This window comes from Pleurodeles waltl, chromosome 2_1, assembly GCF_031143425.1.
Source record: "Pleurodeles waltl isolate 20211129_DDA chromosome 2_1, aPleWal1.hap1.20221129, whole genome shotgun sequence".
NCBI classification, from domain to species: Eukaryota; Metazoa; Chordata; class Amphibia; order Caudata; family Salamandridae; genus Pleurodeles; species Pleurodeles waltl.
The window spans coordinates 320,676,187-320,696,901 of NC_090438.1; the positions used below are offsets into that span (position 1 = coordinate 320,676,187).

The window sequence follows — 20,715 nt, forward strand, 5'->3', positions numbered from 1 at the left end:
TGCTATGATTGGCAATGAGTGGTGCCCATACACTGTCTGAGCTTCAAATACCTTGGTATACGGATGGCCCTCCTTACGGAACTCACATAGACCCTAAATCTGACACTATTATTATCCTGAACCAAGGCGGATCTATACAGATGGCAAGCATTGTCATTAAACATCCTGGGCCGAGTGGCTTTATATAAAATGATGGTCCTGCCACGCCTTTAGTATGGGCTCCAAAATTTCCCATTTTTGATCCCAAGTCCCTGGTTCCAGGCACTGGAGAAAACCACCAACTCGTTCCTCTGTTAAGGCACGAGACACCTGATAGCACTACAGCACTGCCAAGGGGGGGGGGGGGGGGGGTTTCACAATGGGGGGGATGGGTATGACCATACCTGTACCACTTGGTGACACAAATCCTAGTGGTGCATGACTGGTTTAATGGGAGGTGGGCAGACCCGGCCTATCAGTTAGAGTTAAACTTGCTGGGATTTCCACATATTCTAGATCTTCTTTATGGCTCACCGCTTCCCCCAAGACATGGATCCAGTGACCAGAGTGGTCTTTCTCGTTTGGAGAGCAGCACTGCGACATACTCTGTGGAACAATGTCATCACCCAACAGACTCCCCTGTGGCACGGCATATGGCTGAGCAAATGGGCTGTGCAGGGAGTGTTTGTGAAATGGGACCTTGTGAGCATTTCGCACCTAGGGGACGTATGGAGGGGGGATACCATGCGATCCTTTCATGAGTTGCAATCTGGCTTTCAACTCTCCGCATGCAGTTCTTCAGATACCTCCAACTCAGACAAGTCCTGGGCAAGAACCAAGCACTTGTCCGCTCAGACTTGGCGCCGAAATACAGTCCACAAGAGGATAAGCTGCTAATGCCAATGCTCCAGGCAACCCAAACCAAATCAGGAACAAATGGGAGGGGTGGTGTGCAAACTAAGAAAAGTCAGTCTATGAGGCAAGGGTCCGTCCCCATAAGCACAAGAAGGTGTGGGGAAAATGGTTGGGTCTTCTCCCGTGAATCAAACATGCATGTGTATTTCACTACTGCATAGCAATGTTGTGGATCTGAAATATGGTTAAAAGATATTGTCATTTTAAGTAGGACTCTAAGCTGGCTACGCCAGACCTTACCTGTACAATGTCCTTCTTCCTTTTCTTCCTCTTCCTTCTTTTCTTTCAACAAAACCACAAAAAAAATGTTTATAAAAAAACAAAAATCCTGATCGACCCTTAACTTTGTTTGCATGCCTCAATCTCTGCCTCATGTTTATACAGATTAGTTTCCATGATCTTCCTTAATTTGTTACTTTCTCCTGTTTTAGTGCTTGTATTTTTGACTCAACTTCCTTCATTTATGTATTTCTTCAATGTCTATTTTCGCATATTTAATTATTATCAACATCATATTCTTTGAGCATTGCATACTGTTCCGTCCCCATTCCTCCCTCATTGTTGGCCTTGTGTCTGGGAGATTGGGAAGGGTGAAAATCCAGAGCCCTCCAGGGACTCTCCCTACTTCTACACATTTTTCTAGTGTTAAAATCTCCCAACTCTTTGTGATTTCCTTTTTCAGCATTCTCTCCAATTGATTGTATAATTATTTCAGGCTCTGTTCTCCACTTTGAGATTAGTCCCCTTTATTTTTTTCAGGAGTGTGCATGTTACCTTTTGTAAAGAGTACTTCCGCTCTTTGTGCTCTTGTGTCCATTATGGTACTTTGTGCAGGCTTGATTGCAAGAAATCATTTTTCCTGACTCACAATACGTGGTAGTGTGTGTGAAATTCTATGAAATGAATCACTGGGGATACGTGGTCCTAAGCACCGACAGCTCTCTCAGAGCCCGAGCTAAGAGGCAACGATGTTCTGTAGATAGTTTGGAACATGCTATGCTAGTACAAGTATAGAGAGACACCAAAAACTTTGTGAGTAGCTGTGCACGTCCCTGAGCTAGAATATGATTGGTAGTTACTATACAAGATTGGGACTGACAAAGAATCACAGACTGAGATATGCACTACGCAAGCATTGATACGGATATTAGTATTCTGTTTTATGGCCAGTGAATGTCCATTGTACAGCATATTGTAGAATACACTTATGATGGTTATGAAATGATGCGTTTTACACTGCCTCATATGGTATTTAAGTATGTAAATACATGTTTATGAGTAAACACTACGACTCCCAGAATGCCACTTAATTGATAAGCTGGGCGTCTATATAAAAGTGAAAATTAAAAAGTGACTCATATACAGTGAGCAAGACTTGCAGCTGAAACGAGTTGGTGTGGGATACTGGTGCCGATTAAGTAATTTTGAATTCAATTGGATCCCTGGAGTGTGGTGTCTTCCTTTGTAAGATATAAATATTTATACACACAGACACTACCAGCCTGAAAGCTTTCATTCACGGATAGACAAAACTTAGTCTCTAACAAGAGTGACAGATTATAACTGTCAATACAACAGCAAACATTGAAACCCAAACAGCTTTTTCTAAACTAGCTATCAATGTGATAGTATAATAAGGTATTCTGTGCTGACATTTTAAAACTTCCTTTATAATATACTTTGGCTGTCAACACTGCCATAAAGAACTGGATTTCGGCTATCCAAAGCAAAAAAAAAAAATAGTCTTTCAATTACAGAAAAGAAAAATCAGTTGAGAGTCATGGTAACTCTATATACTCTTTCCAACGAAGAACATGCAGAAAAATAAAATGCATGTGAAACTAGTGTAACTCACATGTTTAAGTTTGAAATTGTAGTTTCTTCCTACCCAGTCCATCTATTGAAACAAATGACAAAACTCCAGAGAGATCTCGCTGCAGCAGCAAACTTGCAATAAACCGTTGTGAGTAAGGCATACTCTGTAGCACCTTTAACAGCAAACATGTCCTTTTAGGATGTTTTTTGGAAAAATTTGCCTTTGGTCACTACTCACCTAATGCCCTTGCATACCACGCTGATCAACATGAAAACCATAACGCAGGCTGTAACTTGATTTTAAACTTTAATTTTAAAATACAATGATTTATTATTGTAGATGTAGCCAACTACCACAATGGAGGAAAATTAAACCCAAATAAGGTTAGAGCATTTTCTGTATTTTCCATTTAGTCTGCTGAGCAAGCCAAACATTTTGGATAATTTATTTGCGATTATTTTGAGGACAGTTATAATCATAAATCGCTAAGTATTTCCCGTTTATCCTTACATACAACATATTCATTCCTACGCACACAAAAATTGAGGCGTATGTTTAACAAGGTTGCAGACCATTCTTTATTCAGAACAAATGCACTTTTTAATGTGGCTAAAAGCATTTTCAGAATGCTTGGGCAACAGTCTTGTGTTGAGGGAATAACGCATGCGCACAGTGCAACAAAATATACAGCAGGGGGAAATTCTGAACAACTGCATAAACACGCATTGGGAAAACCAACAGTTCTTGGAAGTAAAGCATATGGGTGTTTCCAAGTCTTTTTTTTTTTTTTTTTAGCTTACGTAGTTGCAGTGAATAGGCACACATCTGTGGTTGCCATCTTAGAATTCATTTGTATGGTTTTAATAAATGTCGCTGAATGATGGCTGAATGAATGCACACACATCAATAGCGACCATTTTTGAATGCAGTTTGGCTTATTTTAATCAAGCCACTTCAAGGATGTCCTTCGCGGATGCGCTCATGTTATTAGGCTGGATATGTAAAAGTAAAACAAAGTAATTTGAAGGTATTCACCATTCGTGCACACAGGCCACCACTGTAAAATAGTAAACAAATAAAAAAATAAAAAAATAATAATCTATTTAGAGATGGCCGCGCACTGATATCGCAGCAAGGGTCAAAGTAAAAAAGTATTTTTTTTAAAAAGCCAAGAGGAGTCAGGGTTCAGGGTGGGGGCATACGAACGAAGATAGAAGAATGGTAGGGAGATAAAATAGTCCTTCCCAGGCACTATAAAGAAGCAGGCTGACCCAAAAGCACTGTAAGACTATGTAATGGTTTGAAAACAATAGTTCATACTACCAGACACCTAAATCGGCCGGTATCACAGACCACAACCTGCATGCAGCCCCTTAAAAGAATGTGGCTTATTACTACTACAACTTCTCTCAATCATATAAGTCCAGAAAAAAATCCCACAAGCAGGACAAAGATCTTTCTTCTGCACTAACATACCATGGATAGCTGACAAACTTTACCAAGAAGGATAAAGAACTGCGAGTGACCTAGCAGAACACTGGTTTGTTGAAGAACAGAAATTCAACTGCTACTGGTTGAGCACACTACATTTCACTTTTATTTACTTAGCGTGAACATCCACAACAGTATAAAGAATGGACTGCATTAACGCATTAGGGGTGTTTGTTCCATCATACTCCGGGTCAATGAGCTCAAACATAAAATACACTGATAGCCAACATTGGGGGAAGATCATTTCTCATGACAGTAGTACTGGAGTATAGGAGATGAGAATCCAAACAATGGTTGGCTGCATTACGACAAACATTAGGCATCAGTGCTTAAGGGGCTTGCAGATCACTAAAAAGTGTTCACATTCCACTTTGACTGCAAATTTATCACAAGGAGTGAAGGCGAGCAGCACACAATCTCCATCTTGTCCAAGTGCACGGAGAAGTAACAATACTCTGTGTTTTTGTATTTATTCTATTAGCAGTCAAATAGCTCCTGCAAGTTTCTCTTCCATGTATAGAATAGATTAATGCGGAATGCTATTCAAAAACATGCAGAAAAAGACTGTTAATACACAGAAATCCAAAAAATATGCATACCTTGCAAACTCGGTTGAAACTGGTTCTCCTGACTGCCAAACGTATACTGCTTGATATTCTTCTGTTGGTCCATTGTGTTTAAATCAGGCAATGTGTCATTTTGCTCTTCCTTGTGGAGTTGTATAATGTCATCTTTTCAGAATAAAAAAATATATTTTTAACAGGAAAAACGTAGAAACGAATCTGCTTCATTCACAATGTCCAATACCAGCAGTTACATACACCAATAAATCATGTACACATATTTTTAGTTAAAATGACCTCGGTTCACTATAACCCTAAGCAACCATGTATTTAAGGAACAGTTATTTCTCTGGTTTTGATATGTTTTCTGGCTATATAAATGCACAGAAGGCATGTCACTTACAATATTAGTGGCACATCAAGGCTATTTTTACTGAATTCATAAACATAATAGATCTGTATTTATACACGAATAAGGAAAAATTCGTTCAAAAATAACTTCAAACCGAACTTTTATCTAAAGGTAACATTTGTTTTATTAATCCAAGCTGATTTATTAGAAAGCTTAAGAAAACCTCTGGTTTAAAAGGGAGTTTTTTTGTTGTTTTTTTTAAACACAGGAAATTGAGTCATACTTGCACGAGCTAAGAGTCCACCACTGCCTCCCTAAATGTCCATCAACGAGGAATAATTATCATGCTCTGAAAGACCACACAACTATGTTTATATTTCACAATTCTGTATTTAACACTAGCCAAAACCGTGGCAGACACTACAATTATAGTAAATATTAAAAACTGATTACAACAACCACGAATTTTAAACATTCATAAAATATATAACATTATATTGAAAGTTAAAAAGAGCCTGCATTTGAGGTTTTGCTTATATGGGAGAAATATACAGCTTCTAACCCCCACCCCTACAAACTTTCCTTAAATCCTGATGACCACACATTTTTATGACTGTCATTCAGGGTGAGAATGCTCCGCTGACTAGTATGGTGTTGCCCAAAAGGTCTTCCTCACATGACTAAACCTTGGGGTTTTATACCCAGTTTCAGTCTAAAAACAAAATACCTAAGTTGCCTCCCAAACTAGATATCAGGCTACAGCATGAGAAGCTGCCTTTGCGTGTGGTAATAGTTCAGCTGTTCCTCAACATACAATTATATTGGAGAGCGGCTTAATGAAACTGGAGCACCCAGCTATCATATGGGCAAGTCTAAGGAACAGAGGGGGCAGCTACAACATGTTCTATGTTGCCTATACAAAAACCTAACGAGTCCATCAGGCATGTCAATATTACAGATCAGAAAACCAAAGATACCACTGTTTTTGTATACAGTCAGGAAGAGTATCAAGTAAGGATCAATGGGCCAGATGTAGGTAGAAACCAATTTGCGAGTTGCAAATTGAGAGTCCTTCCGACTCGCAATTTGCAACTCGCAAATTGGTATGCAGAAAGGTGTCTCAGACACCTTCTGCGACTTGCTATGGGGTCGCAAAGACCCACCTCATAAATACTTATGAGGTGGGTCGCAGTTTGCGACCCCATAGCGAGTCTAGGCACTCACGGGGATGGTGGCCTGCTGGAGACAGCAGACCACCATGTCCGTGACTGCTTTTAAATAAAGCAGTTTTTTTTTTCTCTTTGCAGCCCGTTTTCCTTAAAGGAAAACGAGCTGCAAATAGAAAAAAATACCGAAACCTTTTTGTTTCGGTTTTTTTCAGAGTAGGCAGTGGTCCATGCCTGCTCTGAAAAAACATTATTGTGAGCATTCACAAAGTGGAAGGGGTCCCATGGGACCCCTTCCTGTTTGCGAATGAGTTACCATCCACTTTAAGTGGATGGTAACTGCGGGTTGATTTGCGACCCCTTTCACGGTCACAAATCAACCCTACATCGCGGTGCGACTCGCAAATAGGTAGGGCACGCCCCTTCCTATTTGCGAGTCTGGAACACATTTTGCGAGTCGGTACCGACTCGCAATATGTGTTTCAGCATCGCGTGAGGGCATTAGCGCCCTGCAAACAGCGTTTTTCGCTGTTTGCGAGGCACTAATGCCTTCCTACATCTGGCCCAATGTGTCTAATTTGAATATAATGTGCTATATTGAGGTATACTTTTGGCAACTCTCAGTTCCTAACAATAAGTCAAGTTAGCATGCCAGGCAGTCTTTTTAAAACTCTACTCTCAGTTTATATGTGCACCAAGGGAGTTATTGAAGTCAGTTATAATGATTTTTTAACAGTTCTAAGATTTAGTAGCACAACTCGCTGGACAACATTAAGGTAGCCCCGATAGAGACCGGTGTGTAAATGAGGCTTGGACAACTGCCTTGTGTCCAACAACCTTTAGTGATACTTTTAAGGTGCATGTGTTAGCTACATTAAGAGTTCTCAAAATCATAATTGTTCAACTGCATTACTGATCTTTATGGCAGATGTGGCTCTCAATGTTATTTGGATACTGCTATAGGCTTAGTCTAATCGCTCATTATAGCTTGTATGCACTGTTTTGCCCTTTCCTTAATTTGGGTTTACATCTTTTTCGATGAGCTTTACATAACAGTATAATATTGGAGACATTCTAACAATATGATGCGTTTCACAATTTAACTCCAAAAAGAAAGCCTTAACATGTTAATTTGGTCCCAGTTTCAAACTGTCTATCTCACCCCCATTCCCATAACTCCACCCCCACACACAACACTGTCCAACCAAAGCCCCTCCATCAGATTTGCCACATCCGCCATGCATGGAATTCTGACAAAAAGCCCTTAACTCTGTGCCCCAGCCAGATGCTGATCTTCCAGCACTCCAGCACTGAACTCCCAAACTTTCCATCCTCAAATGTTTTTTCTGCCTTCGCCACTTTCAGTCAAGCTTCTGTCAGATCATCATCAGGATACTCGGGTAGCAGGGACAAGTATGGTCCCCTAAACTCCTTTACGAGTAACGCCAGTAACTTTCCCAAATCTGTCTCAAATACAATCTCATTCCTCGATCCATGCCGAAAGCTTTTTCATTCACATCAATTCACATTTTCTGTGGGCTCTAATGTAATCCAGTGCAGTTATTACTTAGTATGCCACTAGGAGAACCTGAGTATTCGTTTTCCTCTTAGTGCATACTGCATAGTGTTCAGGTTCTCCAGCTTCTCCATGAGCATCGTTTCAGGACCACGCTGCAACTTCAATTCATAACTCTCAACAACGATAAAAAGCACTCCCCTTTCAGCATTACACCAATTTATGGCATCTCTCTCCCTGACACCTGTCAGCACCTTCCCGGTATCCTGTGTGCAGTTTGGTAGGAGCATAGTATCAAGAGTCCCATTTTGCCTAACACTTACTTCTCCTTAGCAGAGCTTGCGGAGATCTATGTCCCGATACCTGATCGTCCCAGTCCCTGCTAACAAGCTCTTTCCCAATTCGGTCTCTCATTTACTTAAAAAGCCCGATTTTTAGAGTGTGCGCCCAGAACTATTGCAGTGTTTGTCTCTTAAACAATCTCCCCCTTACCTGAAAAGTAGACTCTGCTAGCTTGAAAGTGTGGATTCAGCCTGTCTGTATCCAAGGAGATACTGAATAGAGCACCAGGAGCCTCCCCCAGGCCCCAGGGACTGGACTTTGGTTAACTTGCTCCTTATATAGGTTCCTCGTGGTTGTTGCACATGCTGTTATGATAGGTTCTTTTGGGAGATGGTGTTTCATTGGTTGCTAGCTCCAGGGATGCATTTATGATTGGTGGATAAGGCTGGGATTCTGATTGGCTGTTGGTTCTAGGGCTGGGGCTGTGATTGGGGGTCAGGAAATAGGGCTGTGACTGGCGATTAGGGCTGGGTCTCCCACGAATTGGCTAAATTAGGGTTTAAAAAATCGGATTGGCTAGGGTTAGGACCAGCTTCTTATTGGCCAGTAGGGCTATAAAAGGCTAGGATTCAGGGCGTCTCAGCCCGGGCGTCGAGGCAAAGGGCAGCTGTCTGTTTGGGTCTGTTCGGGACTAGGGCCAGAAATGCTGCCCAATTCCCATTCCACCAGGAATGATTTCTGCCCCAACACATCCCTCAACATGCAAACACATTACCCGCAAAGATATCCAATTCATGCATCACAAACTGAATACAGACATAATGCATTGCCCCACCACCCAACACAATACCCTACATACAACACATATACACATACACCCCATAACTATTACAGTCAAACACCTTCATACTCACAGCAAACACTACTCTATCCACTCCCACTAACACTACCTGCCACCGCCCACACAATACAAAACTACAACATACAACTCTCTCAGTTTCAGTCTCCCAGATACACACTCTCTACACATACTAACCAAAAACACTATCCGCTGTTCGCTTCACACAGACCGCCTGAACTCATAACAATGCCCAAACCCTGCCTTCAAACACATCATCTACACACACTCTTCCCCTCTGCTCACCAATTACACACAACCATACAATTCCCACATTTCACTCCACCACACATATTACCTCTTCCAGTAATCTCAACTAATACTTATCTCCCTGACACACATCCATCACCTCATATACACCTCATACATTCATCTCCAAAACACATCAACACCCCATCTAACACTCAAATTCCACTTAACAGCACTAACTTGCATACAAGTCCCTCACCAAAAACAACTACACCAATAACCCCTCTCATTATTCCACAAAAACAATACCAACCACAAACATCAGCACATCAAAGCAACACAAACTTACATCACACTCTTCATCATACCCACTCTCACCCCCAAGACTACACACAGGATACAAATTCCACCCTATCTCCACCCCTACCCCCCCACTCTTCACAAACACCTACCACAAGCACCCCATCCCAGCAACCTTCTTTCAGTCGCCTCTCCTCCATTGCACAATTTAGAGCCTTACATCATGATCCACATGCTCCCCCCCCACCCCTAACCCATACTCCTTCCACACTAAACAAACGCAAACATAATAAAAAACATGCCACCCATAGCAACCTCGCATCCCCTTGTTTGTTTCATAATAAAACTACCCTACAAAAAACACTACACTCCTCATGGCTCTCTCAGCCACCAAGTTCACCACCCACACACACAGACCCAACAAAATGCCTCCTTAACCTGCTGGAAGAGGAACACTATGTTGAAAAGCAAGACTATTGTGAGCCTCAAACAGTCAACACAACTAGCAACACTCCTGCTTCAAGCTCACATTATACTACTTACCCTTCTACTAAACAAAACAACACTACAACTAACACACCCTATCTAAACTGCCAGCTCATTAATGCTCGATCACTCTCAAAAAACAAGCACCACATCTACGACCTGCTCACAGACACACAGCCTGACTTACTATTCATTACGGAAACCTGGTTGGGAGATGACATGGCACCAGTATTGCACGAAGCCCTTCCTCCGGGCTATCAAACCATCACACAAAACCGTATAGGCAAGAGAGGAGGTGGACTAGCTATTAGATTCAAACAGGCAATAAACCTCAGTAAAACAGACAACATCTCCATACAAGGTTGTGAAGCCCTCCTTACCAGATGCCACCCTACTCCAACTTCCACCTGTAACTTTCTCCTCCTTTACAGACCTCCACCTAACAACTCCACTTTCCCAGATGCCTTTCTTGACATAGTCTCAAACCTTATTACACTATACTCCAATCTATGCATTCTTGGGGATCTAAACATTTGGTTTGACAAACCCAATATGCCCCATCCAAAAGCTATCACCACTGGCCTACTCGCATTGAATCTACATCAGATTGTACACAATCCCACACACATCGCTGGTCACATCCTAGATGTCATTTTTGCTAAGCCTGAACTTGTTACTATTCATAGCATCACACCAACCACCTGGTCAGACCACCATCTGATAACTTTCCGACAGACAACTCCACAAATCAACACACCCCACAACCACCTACATACATACACCTATCGACCATGGAGAAAACTCAATTTGGATCACTTAGAAACACAACTAACAGCAAAGACAGATCTAGATACAATCAATTCTGTACCTAAACTTTATGAGTGGCTACAGGAAGCTTTTGATGTCCTAATACCACTCAGAAAAACTAAACATGACAAAAGAAAACCAACACCTTGGAGAAACACAGAACTTAAAAAGATTAAAAAACAAATCAGAAAGTTGCAGCGGACCTGGCTCAAAACAAACAACAGTCAAGACAAACTGCAGCTACACAAACTTAACCCCTTAGCTGCTGGGCCTTTTCCCCCCCAGTGCTGAGCCCTTTTTTGGCTATTTGGGGTAGTTCGCGCTTAGGGCTTCATAACTTTTTGTCCACATAAGCTAACCACGCCAAATTTGCGTCCTTTTTTTCCAACATCCTAGGGATTCTAATGGTACCCAGAGTTTGTGGTTTACCCTGGAGGAGACCAAGAAAATAGCCAAAATACAGTGAAAATTTAGTTTTTTCCAAAAAAATGGGAAAAAAGGGCCGCCGAAGAAGGCTTGTGGTTTTTTCCCTGAAAATGCCATCAACAAAAGGTTTCTGGTGCTGAAATCACTATCTCCCCACCTTTCAGGAACGGGCAGACTTGAATCAGAAAACCACATTTTCCAACACAAATTTGGCATTTTACTGGGACATACCCCATTTTTACTATTTTTGGTGCTTTCAACCTCCTTCCAGTTAGTGACAGGAATGGGTGTGAAACCAATGCTGGATCCCGGAAAGCTAAACATTTCTGAAAACTAGACAAAATTCTGAATTCAGCAAGGGGTCATTTGTGTAGATCCTACAAGGTTTTCCTACAGAAAATAACAGCTGAAATAAAAAAATATTGAAATTGAGCTGAAAACAACAGCCATTTTTCTTTATGTTTTACTCTGTAACTTTTTCCTGCGATGTCAGATTTCTGAAAGCAATATACCGTTTTGTCTGCTGGACTCTTCTGGTTGCGGGGATATAAAGGGCTTATAGGTTCATCAAGAACCCTAGGTACCCAGAGCCAATAAATGAGGTGCACCCTGCAGTTGGTTTTCATTCTATACTGGGTATACAGCAATTCATTTGCTGAAATATGAGGAGTGAAAAAGAGGTATCAAGAAAACCTTTGCATTTCCAAAATGGGATCAAGATAAGGTTTTGAGGAGCAGTGGTTATTTGCACATCTTTGAATTCCGAGGTGCCCATACTAGCATGTGAATTGCAGGGCATTTCTCAAATAGACGTCTTTTTTACACACTCTCTTATATTTGGAAGGAAAAAATGTAGAGAAAGATAAGGGGCAATAACACTTGTTTTGCTATTCTATGTTCCCCCAAGTCTCCCGGAAAAAATTATACCTCACTTGTGTGGGTAGGCCTAGCGCCCGCGACAGGAAATGCCCCAAAACACAACGTGGACACATCCCATTTTTTCACAAAATACAGAGCTGTTTTTTTGCAAAGTGCCTACCTGTGGATTATGGCCTCTAGCTCAGCCGGCACATAGGGAAACCTACCAAACCTGTACATTATTGAAAACTAGAGACCTAGGGGAATCCAAGATGGGGTGACTCGCGGGGCTCTGACCAGGTTCTGTTACCCAGAATCCTTTGCAAACCTCAAAAAGTGGCTAAAAAAACAAGTTTTCCTCACATTTCGGTGACAGAAAGTTCTGGAATCGGAGAGGAGCCTCAAATTTCCTTCCACCCAGCGTCCCCCCAAGTCTCCCGATAAAAATGATACCTCACTTGTGTGGGTAGGCCTAGCGCCCGCGACAGGAAATGCCCCAAAACACAACGTGGACACATCACAGAAAACAGAGCTGTTTTTTTGCAAAGTGCCTACCTGTAGATTTTGGCCTCTAGCTCAGCCGGCACCTAGGGAAACCTACCAAACCTGTACATTTTTGAAAACTAGAGACCTAGGGGAATCCAAGATGGGGTGACTCGCGGGGCTCTGACCAGGTTCTGTTACCCAGAATCCTTTGCAAACCTCAAAAAGTGGCTAAAAAAACAAGTTTTCCTCACATTTCGGTGACAGAAAGTTCTGGAATCGGAGAGGAGCCTCAAATTTCCTTCCACCCAGCGTCCCCCCAAGTCTCCCGATAAAAATGATACCTCACTTGTGTGGGTAGGCCTAGCGCCCGCAACAGGAAATGCCCCAAAACACAACGTGGACACATCACAGAAAACAGAGCTGTTTTTTGCAAAGTGCCTACCTGTAGATTTTGGCCTCTAGCTCAGCCGGCACCTAGGGAAACCTACCAAACCTGTACATTTTTGAAAACTAGAGACCTAGGGGAATCCAAGATGGGGTGACTCGCGGGGCTCTGACCAGGTTCTGTTACCCAGAATCCTTTGCAAACCTCAAAAAGTGGCTAAAAAAACAAGTTTTCCTCACATTTCGGTGACAGAAAGTTCTGGAATCGGAGAGGAGCCTCAAATTTCCTTCCACCCAGCGTCCCCCCAAGTCTCCCGATAAAAATGATACCTCACTTGTGTGGGTAGGCCTAGCGCCCGCGACAGGAAATGCCCCAAAACACAACGTGGACACATCACAGAAAACAGAGCTGTTTTTTGCAAAGTGCCTACCTGTAGATTTTGGCCTCTAGCTCAGCCGGCACCTAGGGAAACCTACCAAACCTGTACATTTCTGAAAACTAGAGACCTAGGGGAATCCAAGATGGGGTGACTCGCGGGGCTCGGACCAGGTTCTGTTACCCAGAATCCTTTGCAAACCTCAAAAAGTGGCTAAAAAAACAAGTTTTCCTCACATTTCGGTGACAGAAAGTTCTGGAATCTGAGAGGAGCCACAAATTTCCTTCCACCCAGCGTTCCCCCAAGCCTCCCGATAAAAATGATACCTCACTTGTGTGGTTAGGCCTGGTGCCTGCGACAGGAATAGATCACACAACGGTCAATGTTGGTCCTTACGTGAGGCAGCTGTTGACCCTGGGGTGATCCATTCCTGACACAGACACTAGGTGTAGGCACTCAAGTGGGGTAGTGTTTTTATCAGGACAGGTGAGGAGTCACTGGGTGGTAGGAATATTGTGGATCCCAGCATATTCCTGTAGTTTGTGTGACAGAAATGCGAGAAACATTTAGTTTTTTTTCAACATTTCAGCTTTGCAGGGTATTCTGGGTAAGAAAACTTTGGGGAAGCCACACAAGTCACACCTCTGTGGACTCCCCCGAATGTCTAGTTTCCAGAAATGTTTGGGTTTAGTGTGTTTCTCTATATGGCCGCCGAATCCAGGACCAAAAACACAGGTGCCTGCCTTACAAAACCAGTTTGTTTTGCCATGGATAATTTTGATGTCTCCACAATATGATTTGGGTGGTGGAATTTGGGGCTGAACTAAATTGGGGAGCTCCCAAGAGAGCACTCTCTCTCTGCTTGCCGCCACATTCACCTGCTCTCTGGGTTGACCTAACCCACTATTACCCAGTTGCACAAACAGCTTGCGAAGGGACAGCAGGACTGTCCTCATCACCTCCCTCATAATGTACTGGAAGAGGAGTTATCGAATGGGACTCCTCTGACTGAAAAATCACTCCCAGAGTCTGCGCCATTGTCCTATCCCTCAGATGCTGTCTCAGTATCTGATGTCTCAGTCTCTGATCCTATGTCAGAGCGGTCCTCTATAACCCGAGTGTAGGCAGCAGTCATCCATCAAGATGCCATCTCTGCTATTGGCTAAACTGTTGCTCTAAAACACTAGCCTACGTAGACAGTCACAAAATCGATGGTGTGTGAGATACGTGCAACAGTAGAGGCCACCTTACCTGCGCTTCTTCCCTCAATCAGCACGTACTTTCAAGACACTCAAAAAACACCTTGTCACATACCATTCGTCACAGTCTTTAGCACCTCCTGCGCCCAGTCCAACAATCATTATTGGTGCTCCCACTCCCTCCTCCTCGGATTCCCTCATTACCACCCAGCAAAAGTGCCCTTCATCTCTCCATAGACTTTGCTAATGTACTCAGCTATTTACATAAAATACAGATTTGCTCTTTGCAGTAGGTATATAAACCTTCTGCGCTTCTTTATGGCACTAAAACTGCCACTAGACAAGTCGGACCCTTTTCCCCCCAGGGAAACCACACACATATTGACAAAAGTGATATATATATGACAGCCAATCACCTGAAACTCAACTCAAGCAAAACCGAAATAATCCTCTTTGGCCCACACAAAAACACCTGGGACCCCTCATGGTGGCCCACCACGCTAGGCCCTGCACCCACCCCCGCCAACCACGCACGCAACCTCAGCATCATCCTAGACTCCTCCCTCTCGATGACCCAACAAATCAACGCTCTCACCTCCTCATGCTTCAACACACTCCGTATACTGAAAAACATTCAAATGGATCCCCACAGAGACCAGAAAAACTGTCACTCACGCACACAGCAGCAGGCTTGATTACGGAAACGCCCTCTACGCCGGCACCACTCTAAAACTCAAGCGCAAACTACACGCATCTAGAACTCAGCAGCACGACTCATCCTCGACCTCCGCCGACACGAACACATCTCTCCACACCTCAAATCCCTCCACTGGCTCCCCATTGACAAAAGGATCACCTTCAAGATCCTCATCCTCGCACACAAATCACTCCACAACACAGGCCCTGCCTACCTCAACGAGAGTCACCTTCCACACCCCCACACAAAACGTCCGCTCAGCTGACCTCTCTCTCGCCTCTGTCCCCCGCATCAAACACACCACCACCGGGGGCAGATCCTTCTCCTACCTTGCACCCAAAACCTGGAACGCCCTCACAACCCACCTTCGCAAGACCCAAAACCTACCTCTTTTCAGGAAGGGCCTCAAAACCTGGCTTTTCGAACAGTGAACCTCCCAGCCCCTTTCCCTCCCCCCGCCCCCCCCCAAGCGCCTTGAGACCCTCACAGGTGAGTAGCACACTTTATAAATCTCTTTGGTATATATAGATCTACCTCTATATATATATATATATATCTATGTACATAGATATATCTATAGATATATCCATGTACATAGATATATCTATCTACATAGATATATAAATATAGATCTATATATAGATCTATTTTTTTTAGTTGTTGTATAGTTTCCTTGGGGGCCAAAATGGCCCCCAGGGAAACCCTACAACATCTAAAAAAAAAATTGCCCCCACAGGGGGTCACCCTGCCGAAGGGCGACCCCCTGTCATTTTTATTATTTTTTTTCATTATTTAAAAAAAAAAAAAAAAAAAACAATCCCCTGGGGGGAGGGGGGCGCGATTGCGACCCCCCCCCCCCCCCCCAGGGGGCACCTACCTTTTTTTATTTTTATTAATTATGCCCCCGGGGGGGGGGGCGGCCCGTTTTCCGAGGGGGCCGCCCCCCCAAAGTGAAATCCCTGGCATCTAGTGGTGTTTCCTGGCCCCCGATCGCAGCTGCACAGCTGCGATCGGGGGCCAGAAACAGTTTGAGAAGGCCTCGTAAGAAAGGGGAGAGTCTCCCCTTTCTTACGAGGCCTTTTCAAAGTGTTTCCTGGCCCCCCGATCGCAGCTGTGCTGCGATCGGGGGGCCAGGAAACCTGAAAGTGTTTCCTGGCCCCCGATCGCAGCACAGCTGCGACCGGGGGGCCAGGAAACACTTTCAGGAAGGCCTCGTAAGAAAGGGGAGACACTCCCCTTTCTTACGAGGCCTTCCCGAACGTGAGAAAGGCCGTTTTCCCCATCAAAGCAGGAAGCGGCCGCAAGGCTGCTTCCTGCTTTGATGGGGAAAACACCTTTGCAACGTCAGCGCGCCGCGAGGCGCGCTGACGTCACAAAGGGGCGGGTGGGGGGGCGGGGGGAGACACGGAAGCTTCCGTGTCTCCCGGGGGGGGGGTTTAAAAAAATAAATAAATCCTCGGGTGCGACGCACCCGAGGATTTATTGATACCCTTCCTGGTGTCGGCCACTGGTCGTGACCCGCACCAGGGAGGGTGTGTGGGCGTCGGCCAGCAGCCGACGCCCGCACCTATCAGGTTAACAGGATATACAAATCATCAATCAAAAAAGCTAAAAAAAAGATACTACTCAGACAGAATTCTAAATGCTCAATCTACAACCAAGGAATTTTACAAAATTCTCAATGAATTTCGAAAACCCACATGCATGGAAGGAAGTCATCCCACCACTCAAGATTTCACAAACAAATTGGCAACTCACTACACAACCAAGGCAGACACACTGGACTCCTATTTAAAAAAGAAGAAAACCATCAGCACCAACCCCTTTACTAAAATACCCTTTAAGAATAAACCATCCCAACCTCTACAGTCCTTCAAACAAATATCCCAGGATGAATTTATGGATTTGGTCAAAGCAAGCAGACCTTCTGGTTGCCCTTCTGACCCTTGCCCACCACAGATCTTCAAAAACATCCTGCTATCTACTTCCGCTGCCACACCTGTAAGAAGAATCATCAACAACTCTTTAACTTCAGGAACTTTTCCTACAGACCTGAAAAAGGCATACATACGACCATTATTAAAGAAAACAAATCTAGACCCGCAAGACCCAAACAACTACAGACCTATCACAAATGGACCTTTCCTGGGCAAATTGATAGAAAGAGCAGCATTCGCCCAGATGTCACAATTCATTGAAGACAACTCTATACTTTCAGACTTCCAAACTGGATTCCGCCCAGGAAGAAGCACTGAATCTGCACTCATGGCAATCTGGGACAATCTTAAAAACACAGTTGACCGAAATGGAGTTGCTGCACTACTTCTCTTGGACCTCTCAGCTGCCTTTGATACAGTTGACCATGACACCCTAACTCAAAGACTCCACGAAGCCGGCATACAAGGGATTGCGCTCGACTGGATCCTCCATGACACCCTAACTCAAAGACTCCACGAAGCCGGCATACAAGGGATTGCGCTCGACTGGACTACCTCCTATCTCCAAAAAAGAACGAATATCATCCACTCACCCCCCTTCTCATCCGAACCCTACCTCACAAAAACAGGGGTCCCCCAAGGGTCAATCATGTCACCTTTGCTTTTTAACATCTACATGATATCTTTACCAGAACTGATCAATGATTTCCATCTCACATGCTACAACTATGCAGATGACACACAAATACTACTTCAATTAGAAGACCCCAAAAACATTGAAAACTCTCAAATCTTCAGTTGCCTCAGAGCCGTTGATCAGTGGATGACCTGGAGCCATCTCAAACTAAATACCTCCAAAACTGAAATACTCACATGTGGTGACTGGAAACATTATGACCCTCTGTGCGGTTGGCCTGACGATCTCGGACCACCTCCTCAATTATCCAAGGAAGTGAAAAACCTAGGAATCACCATGGATTCCAAACTAACTTTGAATGCCCAAGTAGACAAATTAGCACGCACAAGCTTCATCACCTTAAAGACTTTACGACGCATTTTCCCTCACCTCGGATTTCCACACAAGGTGCAAGCTACTATCTCACTTGTATTATCCAAACTGGATTATGCCAATAGCCTCTACCATGGATCATCTCTATCTGTTATGAAAAAACTACAACGTATCCATAATTCCGCAGCCAGGCTACTACTACATATAAAGCCGCAAGCCCACATCTCCCCTGCCTTGAGAGCACTACACTGGCTACCCATTGCCAGAAGATGCACTTTCAAGCTGCTTTGTATCACCCACAAAGCTATACATGGAACAGGACCGCTTTTCATCAGACAGAAAATTACCAAATACATCCAACAAAGAACCCTCCGCTCAAGACTGGCACCCCGCCTTAGAACACCACCATACAAGAAAAAGACTGTAGGTGGTACATCCTTCTCCGTCCAAGCAGCCAAACTATGGAATTCAATACCCCCAACTATAAGAGCCACAGATAACTTTCTTGTTTTCAGGAAACTACTCAAGAGTTGGCTCTTTCCTTCATAACCACCTTTTTCAAACAACTATGAACTGCATATGCCTATGGGGATAATTATTTTTTCAGATTATATGTATATTTCTATTGATTTATAGTTTCTTTGGAAACTAAAGCAAGGCTGTGCGCCCAGAGATCCCATAGCAGAAAAAGATCTAGAATCCTTCCTGGAGGTGAACTGATGATGTACTGGAGCGTAATCAGTATCTGACTGTGACGCGCGGTTCTATCTTCCTCTCCTGGAGACACAGAGTAGAAGGTTCTCCCTTTATGAAGCACCTGTAAGCTCCGCCCGCTGAGCCACGCCCCGTCCACCCTCGAAGTATGTAAAGGAATTCCCGCCTTTTACCAGGATGATGAACAGCTTTCCAAAACGACCCCACTGCGTTTACCGCCGATTCCGGTGGTGCGTTGTTGATGCGCAGAAGCACGAGGACATCTCCACAGAGACGCACTAGTAACAATAACATTGCCAAAGGCACACAAGGTTGCTGGAGACGTTTACATCGTGGCCCATCAGGTACCCCTAGTGTACAATATAAACGGGGCGTATAAAACATGCTAGGTAACGCTTACTGACATACTCGTAGAAAATACTCCGGTTGGGTAGGCCACGATGCTCATTTTACAGAAACTAAACCTCAACAGGAAGCACTTACAAATATAAACGTAGCAGGTGCCCCAGTTGAAGCTCAGCTTCTGGAAAGGACAAGCCACCCTAACTCTCGGGCTTGGCAAAGATAAAGCAAGGCTGTGCGCTCAGAGATCCCATAGCAAAAAAAGATCCAGAATCCTTCCTGGAGGTGAACGGATTATGTACTGGAGCGTAATCTGTATCTGACTGTGACGCGCGGGTTCTATCTTCCTCTCCTGGAGACACAGAGTAGAAGGTTCTCCCTTTATGAAGCACCTGTAAGCTCCGCCCGCTGAGCCACGACCCGTCCACCCTCGAAGTAGGTAAAGGAATTCCCGCCTTTTACCAGGATGACGGACAGCTTTCCAAAACGACCCCACTACGTTTTACCGCCGATTCCGGTGGTGCGTTGTAGATGCGCCGAAGAACGAGGACATCTCCACAGAGACGCACTAGTAACAATAACATTGCCAAAGGCACACAAGGTTGCTGGAGACGTTTACCCCGTGGCCCGTCAGGTACCCCTAGTGAACAATATAAACGGGGCGTATAAAACATGCTAGGTAACGCTTACTGACATACTCGTAGAAAATACTTCCGCTTGGTTCGGTCACGATGCTCATTTTTTACAGAAACTAAACCTCAACAGGAAACACTTACCAATATAAACGTAGCAGGTGCCGCAGTCGAAGCTCAGCTTCTGGAAAGGACAAGCCACCCTAACTCTCGGGCTTGGCAAAGATAAAGCAAGGCTGTGCGCTCAGAGATCCCATAGCAAAAAAAAGATCCAGAATCCTTCCTGGAGGTGAACTGATGATGTACTAGAGCGTGGTCTGTATCTGACTGTGACGCGCGGGTTCTATCTTCGTCTCCTGGAGACACAGAGTAGAAGGTTCTCCCTTTATGAAGCACCTGTAAGCTCCGCCCGCTGAGCCACGCCCCGTCCACCCTCGAATGTAGGTAAAGAAATTCCCGCTTTTTACCAGGATGACGGACAGCTTTCCAAAACGACCCCACTGCGTTTACCGCCGATTCCGGTGGTGCGTTGTTGATGCACAGAAGCACGAGGACATCTCCACAGAGACACACTAGTAACAATAACATTGCCAAAGGCACACAAGGTTGCTGGAGACGTTTACCCCGTGGCACGTCAGGTACCCCTAGTGTACAATATAAACGTGGCCCATCAGGTACCCTTAGTGTACAATATAAACGGGGCGTATAAAACATGCTAGGTAACGCTTACTGACATACTCGTAGAAAATACTCCGGTTGGTTCGGTCACGATGCTCATGTTTACAGAAACTAAACCTCAACAATGAAACACTTACCAATATAAACGTAGCAGGTGCCCCAGTTGAAGCTCAGCTTCTGGAAAGGACAAGCCACCCTAACTCTCGGAATTGGCAA

General features: G+C 44.1%; 1 protein-coding gene across 1 annotated transcript in view; it reads right to left on the minus strand.

The window, feature by feature from the left end:
• LOC138264554 (UAP56-interacting factor-like) overlaps window positions 1–20,715 on the minus strand; it is a 263,113-nt gene that overhangs the window by 206,191 nt on the left and 36,207 nt on the right. Inside the window, exon 2 of the mRNA XM_069212551.1 lies at window positions 4,801–4,932. Coding sequence (XP_069068652.1) covers window positions 4,801–4,932 — 132 coding nt within the window. The remainder of the gene's footprint in view (window positions 1–4,800; window positions 4,933–20,715) is intronic.